General features: G+C 45.4%; 1 protein-coding gene across 1 annotated transcript; it reads left to right on the forward strand.

Annotated features, from left to right (window-relative positions):
• The first annotated feature begins 1283 nt into the window (after positions 1 to 1283).
• On the forward strand, positions 1284 to 8180 carry ATP6V1B2 (ATPase H+ transporting V1 subunit B2). Its single transcript, XM_065747129.1, has 14 exons — positions 1284 to 1395; positions 3312 to 3367; positions 3816 to 3914; positions 4555 to 4648; positions 4749 to 4826; positions 5170 to 5309; positions 5445 to 5546; positions 5626 to 5723; positions 5975 to 6098; positions 6513 to 6663; positions 7032 to 7114; positions 7203 to 7307; positions 7677 to 7806; positions 7929 to 8180. The coding sequence occupies exons 1-14, from the start codon at positions 1287 to 1289 to the stop codon at positions 8069 to 8071; spliced, it is 1512 nt and encodes a 503-aa protein (XP_065603201.1). The 5' UTR covers positions 1284 to 1286; the 3' UTR covers positions 8072 to 8180.
• The last annotated feature ends 2714 nt before the right edge of the window (positions 8181 to 10894 follow it).

The raw sequence follows: 10894 nt of genomic DNA on the forward strand, positions 1-10894 counted from the left end.
TGCTCAGCTCCGGTGAGCTCCCACGGACGGACCCGTGGGGAGGAAGGATCATCACTGCCATCTCCGCATCCCCGCAGAGCCCGAGGTCAGGGCACTGTCCCTTCAGCATCCATGTGCTTGCATTGGAAACGCTTGCTCATTTGTGCTTTGGAAGCATTTCCATCAGCCCATCCGATTTTTATTTTTATTTTTTTCAGGCATTTGATTTCTTTTTTAACCATTTTTGCTCCTCGTTCCTCCTCCAAACACAGCAGCTCTGCAGCAGCTCCTGGAAACGCTTCTGCACAGCTTCGGTGTTAGCACAGGGAGAGGTGGGGCAGCGTTTTGTAACGGGAAATCCGCCCTCCTGCCGAGCAGGGAGAGCAAACACCACTGATTAAAAGGGAACGTGTGCGAGGGGAGAATCAGTCCACGAGGAAATGGAAGTTGACACACTAATGGTTTCCTGAGGGACAAATAAAATAAAATAAAATAATAAAATAAAATAAAATAAAATAAAATATAAAATAAAAGCATTTACAAATAGCCCACTATCTTTTTTTTTTATTAAATTCAAGGTTTGGTTTACTTTTTCCTTCCTCCTCCACTCCCCTTTCTTTCCCCCCCCCCCCCTTTTATCTTTTCCATTTCACATTTTTCTTCTTTTTCCTTTTTTCCTTTTTCCTTTCCTTTCCTTTCCTTTCCTTTCCTTTCCTTTCCTTTCCTTTCCTTTCCTTTCCTTTCCTTTCCTTTCCTTTCCTTTCCTTTCCTTTCCTTTCCTTTCCTTTCCTTTCCTTTCCTTTCCTTTCCTTTCCTTTCCTTTCCTTTCCTTTCCTTCCTTTTTCCTTTTTCCTTTTGTCTTCTTTTATTTTATTTTTATTTCCCCTTTTCTCTTTTCTTTTTCCTTTTTCCTCTGTCTGTTATCTTTTTCCTTCTTTCTTTTTTGTCTTTTTTTCACTTTCTCCTACCTTTTTCCTTTTTTTTTCTTTTTTCCTTTTCTTTCCCTTCTTTCTTTTTCTTTCCGCTTTTGCTTTTACCTACTTTCTTTCTTTCTATTACTTCTCCCTTTTTATATTTCCCTTGATCATTTTTCTTTTATCCATTTCCTTCATTCTTTTTCCTTCCCCCCCCCTTTTATCTTTTTTTTTCCTTTATCTTTTTTCTTCCCTTCCCGTACACCCCCCCCCCACCCGCAGCACCCTGGCCAGCTCCCCCCTCCCCCCCAGGTCCCCCCGCGCGGGCGGGGCGCGGCGGCGGCGCTATATCAGCGCATGCGCAGCACTCCTCCACCCGGTGTAGCGCACAAGATGGCGGCGGTGGCGGCGGCGCGGGGGATGATGAACGGCGCCGGGCCCGGCGGGGCGCGGGAGCAGGCGGCAGCGCTGACCCGGGACTTCTTGTCCCAGCCGCGCCTCAGTGAGCCTAGCCGGGGGGGGGTCTGCATGGAGGGGGCTTGGGGTCGCGTAGAGAGGCGCTTTTGGAGCTCTGAAGGCCGGGCGAGGCTGTGGGTCGAGCGGCCCCGTCTGTGGGGTGGGAGTGAGGGAGGGGGAGCAGAACCACGTGGGATGGGCGGCTGCGGGGCAGGGGGGGCTGAGACCCCCGTGGGAGGGGGGATGGCACTTCTTTTGGCCTTTCTTCGCCATGAGCGTTTCTCTGCTGCTTTATTTTAACCATGTGTCGTGAAACCTAAAGGAACCATTGCAATTCCTACCCCATTCCCCTCCCCCCACACACACACAGTGCTTGCTGCCGTGCTGTATTCCAAGTGACAGCTCCACGCAAGGTTGGCACTGTGGCGATGCTGTGGCCCTGCACAAATCTGAGGGGTTTTTTTATCTGCTGTCTCATTGCTGTTGGGCTGAATGTGGGGGAACATCGTTTGCTTTCGGGTTGTGGCAGAGCAGGTTGCTGTGTCTCTCGAGCTGCTTTCAAAGGGGATTTGGTGCTTTTTGGCACTGAGGACGTTGTTTCCTCACCCATGGGGCCAGCCCTTCCCAGCAGATTGAGGAAGAAGCATTCACGAGGCTGTCATGGGATGGGGTGTGTTGCTCAAGGGGACGTTTTCCATTCCTGGAGCCCTCTGCAAAGCCTGGGGTCTGTGCAGATGGCAGAGCTTCGTGTGCTGGTGATGGCCATTTCAGGACTCGTGCCACATCTTGTGCTATTCAGCAGGATTTTGATAAGAGACAGCAGGAGTTCTGCCTTCGACTGCTTTGTGCTGCCACCCCATGCTTTATCTAATGCAGCCTTGATTGTTGCTGTTAACAGTTTGAACTGTTACAACATAATCTCTTGGCTTAGGTGTTGTTTACAGTCTATACATGAGCTGTGTGTGCCAAGCTTAACTGCTTCTCACCATGCCCAAGCCAGGTGATTCCCAGTAGCTTGCCATTGCCCTGCCCCTTCCCTCTGCCCCTTCCTGCTCTGCAAATGGCTCCACTGCCTCATTTTCTCCCTCAAGGGAGAAATGATTAACAGGCACCCGTGGTCACTGCTCCCTCGTGACTCTGATAAAGCTTTGACTCAGTGTTACTTCTGTCTGTGGGTAGGTGATGCTGAGCTGTAGCTGTGATGCTGGCATGTCCCTAGGATGGGGCTGTTTGCTGTGTTTCTCCAGCTTTTCTGCTGTGTTGGTAGCACAGGAATGAATTCTGATTTCTGGGCACACAGGTACTTCAGAGGACAACGAGTAGGGTTAATACATGAGCTGCTGATGTTTCAAGCATGAGCCTTATGGTGAGCTGCAGTCACATATCAGGTGTCTTGGGATGAGCCAGGAGTAGGAGCGCTCAGCTTTTGAGTGCAGGTCCTCCTTAATTTGCTTTCTTCTGGCTTATTTCAGTGTTGTGGGGCAGGACTGTTCTGTGGCTTAAAAATGAACAACTGAAAAGGGAAGTTCAGTGTTGTGTGAGGGTTCTGTCTCCCTTTGTTGGCCACAAATTACAGTTACAACTGTGACTACTTTATCAGGTTAACACTTGTTGTTATTGCTGCTATGTAAATATTTGGTGACTGTGTATTTCTTTTTGCTTAAGATCAGCATTGCCTTGCAGTGGAGTTTCTGGTGGCAGCATTCAGATGATTCCCCAAACATAGGCTTGCAAGAATGAATTTCTAACAAGCAGGAGAATGGCAGGATCCTGTCTGGATGTTACCTTGACTGCTCTGCAGCAGTGGCAGTCCAACTCAGCCCCTCATTCTTCTTGTGGGGCTTCTAAGAAACAGAGCTCAGCCCCATGTCTGCAAACCTGGGACTGGAGTTGAAACTTGGGAAACTGGGTATGGGGAATTAGTTCTGAGGAAGTATCTGATTTGTGGCTCTCTTTTCCCAGCTTATAAGACCGTGTCTGGTGTGAATGGCCCCCTGGTTATCTTGGATCAAGTTAAGGTAAAGCTGAAGAATCTTAATGAATGAAGCTGTCAAGAGAGGCTTTGCAGGAGAAGCTGTAATGGGTTTAAATGTTGACTGCTGTGAAATTCGTGCATCTCCTAAACAATTTAAATGCAGGGTTGGCTTTTGACTACTGACATAAATGAAAACAAGTAGCAGTAAAGCTGAAGAGTTGTACTTAATGTCAGAATAAAGGGGTGAGTCGCTCAATCTATTGGAGGAAAGAAAGAAAACACTGTTGTAGTTCTGCCAAACAACTCAAAACATTATCTGAACTTAAATAGAGAAAACATACATCATCATTTTGGAATGATTTTTTTCTGATGATAAAATTAAAACAAATAACCCTGCGTAACTGTGAAGCTTGCCTGAAACTGATCCCTTTTGTTTCAGTGCCGTTCTGAGGTTTTTAATGTTTTCTACCCTCTTTCTTCCTTATTTTCAGTTCCCTAGGTATGCAGAGATTGTCCACTTGACTCTTCCTGATGGCACCAGAAGAAGTGGGCAGGTTCTGGAAGTCAGTGGCTCCAAAGCTGTGGTTCAGGTGTGTCTAGGGACCAGAGCACCTCTTGATGCAACAGAAAAATACGCTGTGAATCTGCTGAATTATCAGATGTCTTGTGATGCATTCTCTTGGTGTTACAAGTTAGAAAGAACAAAGCTACTTATTCCAAGTTAAAATTGTATGAATAGTTGTAGACTGAGAACTGGATTACAGGATGACTTTTTTCCTGTACTCCCTCAACACCCTGATTAATTTGCAGCTAGATGAAGGGAATCATGCTGTGTCTGTACAATATTCAGTTCAAGATCAGCTGCTGTGCTACGTGTCTGTAGGTATTTCTTCTAAGCCACTTGCTAATGCTAATTCTTATCTAAAGAACTTTACCCTGTTGGCAAAGGAAAACACTTGAGATCAAAAGAATGGCACTGGGTCTGCTGGTTGCTGCTGATACACCTCATGAATTTGTTAAAGTAGGTTTTGATGTCATGCTTTGTAACATTGAGCTGCTTTTGAAATCCCTTGCTCGCAGGGGACTGCCTTGTTTTTTCTCCCCTGTGGCTGATGAAGTTCTCAAGCTGTGAAGCAGCATTCTAGTGCTTTACAAAATAATGCACAGTACTTACTCCTTTCTGGTTTTGTGTTTTTGTATTTTTTTTTAATTCTCCTGCTATCTTTACAGGTATTTGAGGGCACTTCAGGTATTGATGCTAAGAAAACATCTTGTGAGTTTACTGGGGATATTCTTCGAACCCCTGTCTCTGAAGATATGCTTGGTAAGCACTTATTTCTTGCTGTAAAGAATGAACAGGCTTATTGCCCACTAACCTGTTTTCTCAGTAATTTTCTCTTATATTTTATTGCTATTTCTTGTAGGCAGAGTATTTAATGGATCAGGAAAACCTATAGACAGAGGCCCCACTGTTTTGGCTGAAGATTTCCTTGACATAATGGGTATGCTCTTAATCTCCTTCTGGTATGGAGGTAGAAGAAAATAACTGTCTTAAGTGATACTTGGAACCTGTTCATGGAAATATATGTGAATTCTTAATTTTATAACCTCCAAAGATTAAAAAAAAAAATAGTAACCTGATGGGCTTTCCTGGAAAGCACTCTTACTTTTTGCACGAGTGTCTTCAGATCAACAGAAGGCTCAGGTATAGCCAGGCACACCTTAAGGTTTGTAGGCCTGAAGGTGTGGTTTGCAGCTTTTGAGATGAGCCTTGGATCATTGCTCAAAATCAGTGGTAGTGTGATCAAGTGCTGAACACTGTGTACTTTTCTGAAACTTTGGCAGGTCAGCCAATCAATCCCCAGTGTCGAATCTATCCGGAAGAAATGATTCAGACTGGCATTTCTGCTATAGATGGTATGAACAGCATTGCCAGGGGGCAGAAAATCCCCATATTCTCTGCTGCTGGTTTGCCCCACAACGAGGTGGGTATTCAGAGCTGCTCTTAAATCTGCCAAAGCTGTTGTTTGCGTTTCACCAGGATTAAAAAGTGAGCAAGATAAATTCTTTATCAAATGTGCAGATGCACTGAGGGTTACTGTTTGTTTTCCTTCCTCTAGATTGCAGCTCAGATCTGTCGCCAAGCTGGCTTGGTGAAGAAATCCAAAGATGTGATGGATTACAGTGAAGAAAACTTCGCCATCGTGTTTGCTGCTATGGGTGTAAGTCAGTAACATGAAGCATTTAAGTGCAGAATGCTCCAGTCTGATCTGAAACTGATGCTTTGATTGCATGATCTAGGTGAACATGGAAACTGCTCGGTTCTTCAAATCAGACTTTGAGGAAAATGGGTCCATGGACAACGTGTGTCTGTTCTTGAATTTGGCCAATGACCCAACGTAAGTAGTTTGAACTGTGTTGGTTGGGGAAAAAACTGAAAAGAACAAAGAAACAAGAAGCCAAAGTCCTGCTGTTGATCTGCAGATGTCACGTTGACATGTTGCAGTGAAGTGGATTATGAAGTGCTGGTATTCCACTTGGTGCACCTTGCAGATTTTTTTCAGAGGGTTTTAATGTGTTTGTAACTTCAGGCTGCTCCTTTGTGGCCTTGAAGTACCTGTCATAAATGTGGCATGCTGTTCTCTTTCAGCATTGAACGCATTATCACACCTCGCCTGGCTCTTACAACAGCAGAGTTCTTGGCATATCAGTGTGAGAAACATGTGCTGGTCATTCTGACAGATATGAGCTCCTATGCAGAAGCCCTGCGAGAGGTATGTGCTTGTTAGCTCACAAGCTGAGTGTTGCCAGAAAGGGTTCATAGTATAAAGTGAGAATGCAAATTTCTGCTCAAACTGTTACAATTAGCATTCCTTACAGTGTTCTTAAAATAGCTAGTGAGGCTTTTAGTTACTCATTGATCACCTGGAATTATGGTTGTTAAACAGTAATAGCTCTTTGACTTCCATAGTTGGATTTGATTCGTGACGTTCAGCAGTTAAATATTTCTGATTTGCCTTGGCAACAGATGGGGTGACATATTTCTCTTTATAGGGGTTTGTGTGTCTGTATCTCAGTATTACTTGCAGGGAGGGAAACTTCCAGTGGCTGGTGTAGATTAATTAGGGGAGATGGCAGGTCTGTCAGAGTGATCTTCCTCTTGGAAATTCTTTTTTCAATCCTCTCAGGTTTCAGCAGCTAGAGAGGAGGTACCTGGCCGTCGTGGTTTCCCAGGTTACATGTACACTGACTTGGCTACCATATATGAGCGTGCTGGGCGTGTGGAAGGCAGAAATGGCTCAATTACTCAGATTCCTATTCTTACCATGCCCAATGATGGTGAGTTATTTTCATTTTTTTAATAACTAACACTTCAAAGGACTCCTTGAGTGCAAACTGGCATATTTGAAATGTACAGTGAGATGGGGGTCCTGTGGTCTTGAGGTTTTCATTTGGTTGTGCAGTTCTTGGCTGCTGTCTCAATGTCATTAAGAGGGATGCTTTGCCCATTTCCAGCCTTTGTGGCTGTTCTCTAGTCCTCTGTCAGGAGAGCTCACAGCTCTTCTGTAAGAGCACTTAGTGATATATGGGAGTACTCACTGATGGCATTTTGCAATAGAAGTCATTTAACTGTTGGAAAAAACTGACACTTCACTGCTTGAAAGGATATAAAAGGTCTGAGAACTGTTGTTTTTTTTCTAATAAAGATATTACTCATCCTATCCCTGACTTGACTGGATACATCACTGAGGGACAGATCTATGTGGATAGACAGCTGCACAACAGACAGGTGTGTACCACAGTGCTTGGAACACAGTTAAGATCACTTCCTTGCTTTTTTCAAGTGCTTTTCCTGATGATTATTTTTCTTTCCTCAGATTTACCCACCTATTAATGTACTTCCCTCCTTGTCTCGACTGATGAAGTCAGCTATTGGAGAGGGCATGACCAGGAAGGATCATGCAGATGTGTCCAACCAACTGGTACGTAAAAAAAAAATTCTTCGGGTATGGAGAGGCATTTCAAATAACCTTTCACACTAATCACCATCGCCTGGATGCTCTGTAGCCATCTGAGTCACCTTCACTTCATTCTCTGCAGCATGAAATGTGCATGCTGTATGATGTAGGACACCTAATGTTTTCAGCAGTTACTGCATAAATTGTTCCTTTCTATATTAACCGTAGACTGAGTCATTCTGTATTGGTCACTGCAACATGGTGATGGTGTTGGCTTGAGCTGTGTAAGCACCCTACAGTGCCATCCTTCCGAGTGACCACCCCAATTGCTGTTAAGCTGAGGATGTGTTTTAGTTAGCAAGTTGAAAGCTCTTCTGTTTGTGTCCCTTCTAGTATGCCTGCTATGCTATTGGGAAGGACGTGCAGGCTATGAAGGCTGTAGTTGGTGAGGAAGCTCTTACCTCAGATGATCTTCTTTACCTGGAGTTTCTGCAGAAGTTTGAGAAGAACTTCATTGCTCAGGGTAAGTGTCAGTTTCAAGAACAACACAGCACACATTAACACCTAGCAGGTCTTGTTTTGAGATATCCCTGCTGCTGAGGCACTCTCCTGCCCCATATTTCAGGCTGTGATTGATTTCTGTAGGTCCTTATGAAAACCGTACTGTTTATGAGACCTTGGACATTGGATGGCAGCTCTTGCGAATCTTCCCCAAGGAGATGTTGAAGAGAATTCCCCAGACAACACTGGCTGAATTCTATCCTCGAGATTCAACTGCAAAACACTAACCTCAGCTTCATCTCCAGCTCCTTGCTCTGTGAAATGCTGTTGGTTTTCTTTTTCTTCATGTGTTGATGTTTACTTGTCGCCCTTATAATTAAAACCAAGAATAGGTGACATTTGTGCCAGTGTCCCAATGTACACTGATAGCAGTTTTTAAAGCATCCCTTCTTCCAAAGCCTGGATCTTCAGGAAGACCTTTAGGCCAGCTCTTACAAATGTGCAATAGCTATTGTTAAGCTTTCTTTTTGTTGTTTTTCTTTTGAACTGGACCTTTTGTAGACATTTCAAAGGATGTCTGAGGATTACCAGAAACTGCAAATCTTTAATTTCAAACCAGGAGCACGTGGGTTAGAAAACATGAAAAAGTAAATGTGACTTGATATCCAAAGCATCTGCTCGATCTGATCACGTGCAGTGGCCTTGCTGCTGTCCTGCTGCTGTGCCTGAAGACCAGGCTCATGTGTGGAAATTGTGGTGCACAATGGCATATCTCTGAAAAGTGCAAGTCACTGATGTGACTGGTTTAAAATTCTTAAAGGCATGCATAAGGAACTGAGGAAACTAGTGAGCACGCTGGGTGCTTTTCTGCTAGCAAGGGGTCATTGCAGAGGTCACAGGCCAGTGGGTCACTACCTGAAGGCAGCATGTTATGGCCCAGTTGCTGAATTCAAAGGTTCTAAATTGTACCTTGAAATCTGCAAAGTAAGATTCCTACTGAACTGTTCTCTTTTTCATTCTGGAGATGCCAGAGATGTGTGACAGCAGCTGAAGCATTCTGAGATCAGTGGTGTCCCAGTGGTAGGACTGGGAAATTCAAGGCTCTGTGCTGCTACTGAAGGGGATGGCATGACATGTAAAAACTCTTTATGCGAGACAATTGTACTCGTGGGAGGTCACATTTAGAATGCATTGGACTGAACAATGCCACAGCAGAAAGCAACGTGATGTATTTTTGGCTGTTCTGAGTTGTGCTGCAGAGCAGAGCATGCTCCAGGGGGCGCTGGGTCCCGAGCCGTGTTCGGAGCTGTTGTGGTTTGCACTCCAGGCACAGATTTGGCTAGCCAGGAGAGCTCAGCATTCCCAAACACTGCAAACTTGGCTAGTCTCTTCAGTGTTATTTTAAACTGGTTCAGACGAGGCTCAGAGCCCAGTGCTGGCAGGCTTGCTGGCTTTTTTTTTCCCCAGGCTTAATGTAGTCTAAGCTCTGGTCTAGCTCACCAAAGCATGTTGCACCTCTCTGAACGCCTTCAGTGCTTGTCTAGGAAGGTGCTAACATGACTCAAACGATAGCGTGCTAATTCCAGCTTTCCCTGATGTTTCCTGTGTGCAGTTCTATGGTTTGTTCAGTGTTCTCTGTAACTTGGACACAATAGTAACTTTATTCCAGTGCATTCCACTCTAAGGCTGTGTCAAGTCTATTTTTTCCTTGAGGAAGGGATGGGAGGTTGCAAGTGTTGGCATGAGAATACTTTAATGTAGAGAATATCTAAATAAATTAAATATGGAAGGTGTTGAACAAATCAAACTTGTCATTCTGTGGTTAAAAACATCTTGGAGTCGCTCTGCAGTGGCTGAACTGTCCTTTGCCACCAAGGTTTCTGTTACCACAAACAAAAATGCTCTGCAGCCTGCAGAAAACAAACACTTCAGCTGTCTGCAGTGAGGGCCACGTGCCTCGCTGTCACTGGAGCTGGTAGCTCTCAGGGATCAAGATTTGGCCTTCAACTTCAGGGCTGAGTGCTTTGAGCTGCTGAGTGGGTGGCTGGTGCAGTCACTGCGTGATACCACGTTTCCACACAAATCTCAGTTATCAGTTGGTGCCCAGCAGACTGGGAAACCTCCTGAGAAGCCTCTTGAGGAGTGATCTTAAGGGGTGTGTTGACTCCACTCTGTATGAGTGGTGCTACTGAGGGGGAGCTGTGCCCTGGGTATGTTTATTCTGATATTCTGAGGCTGACTTGGTCTTTTCCTATTAACTATTCTGCTGTGCTGCAATTCAAGCTGCTGCTTGTGTGGGAGCACAAGGAGTCCTTGAGGGCAGATGAAGACATTACCTCACTTCTTAAAACCTCATTGAACAGTCCAGGCTGGTTCTGACAGTTGTTTTTTCACTAGGAGAGACACCAAGTTAGAAATCCCATCTCCTCAGCATTAGGAATGTACCTGTGATTATTCCACAGAGTTCAAGAGAGGTTCAACACTATAGGGGGAAGAAAATGCAGTATAGTAAAACCATGTCTTCAAAAAGCTTGGGAGTAGATCTCAATGCTTTCTACGTGTTCAACAGCTCAGCTCACGGTCGCTTTGTCTTGAGGGAAAGCCTGTGGTTAAGGCACGCGAATAACTGCATTAGCAGAGGGCAGCCAGCTCTGAAAACACGAGGAAGAGGAGAAATCCCAAAGTCCAGTGGATTCCTGAAATCCTTCAGTGGTGGAGAGGGCTGAGGACAAAGGGTGAGCAGCATTCCTGCGGGCGGTGAGCGCGGCGGAGCGAGCAGCTGCTTCTCACAAGGTACCTGCAAGGATGTGGGTGTGGGTAACGTGGCCCCCACTGGGCTCTGCAGAGCCAAACAAAAGGAGTTTTGGTGTTAGGCTTGCTGCAAATCAGCTCCACTGTTCTGCTCCCACTGGCTGCAAAGGGGAGAAAGAATGAGATGTGACTGCTCTGGCACGGGGCCTTTGGTGGCAGCGTGGCTAGTTCAGGCCAGACAGAGGTTTGGGTTGGCTGTAAATAGGGTGGTTTTGTGCTGAGGGTGAAACGTGGGTGCAGCCATGGCTCTGCTTGCCTGGTCTGCTTGTGCTGCAGTGAGTGGAGTAGGGATGGATGCT

The sequence above is a fragment of the Cyrtonyx montezumae genome, unplaced genomic scaffold (assembly GCF_038088225.1).
Source record: "Cyrtonyx montezumae isolate F1298 unplaced genomic scaffold, pur_monq_1.0 scaffold_42, whole genome shotgun sequence".
Taxonomy (NCBI): domain Eukaryota; kingdom Metazoa; phylum Chordata; class Aves; order Galliformes; family Odontophoridae; genus Cyrtonyx; species Cyrtonyx montezumae.

What these genes read in the sequence shown, in the direction of transcription:
- ATP6V1B2 (XM_065747129.1), top strand. Translation starts at nt 1,287, where the DNA reads ATGGCGGCGGTGGCGGCGGCGCGGGGGATGATGAACGGCGCCGGGCCC. An exon ending in AGATTTCCTTGACATAATGG is followed by an intron (nt 4,827 to 5,169) that starts GTATGCTCTTAA and finishes AAACTTTGGCAG; the next exon opens with GTCAGCCAATCAATCCCCAG. An exon ending in AATTTGGCCAATGACCCAAC is followed by an intron (nt 5,724 to 5,974) that starts GTAAGTAGTTTG and finishes GTTCTCTTTCAG; the next exon opens with CATTGAACGCATTATCACAC.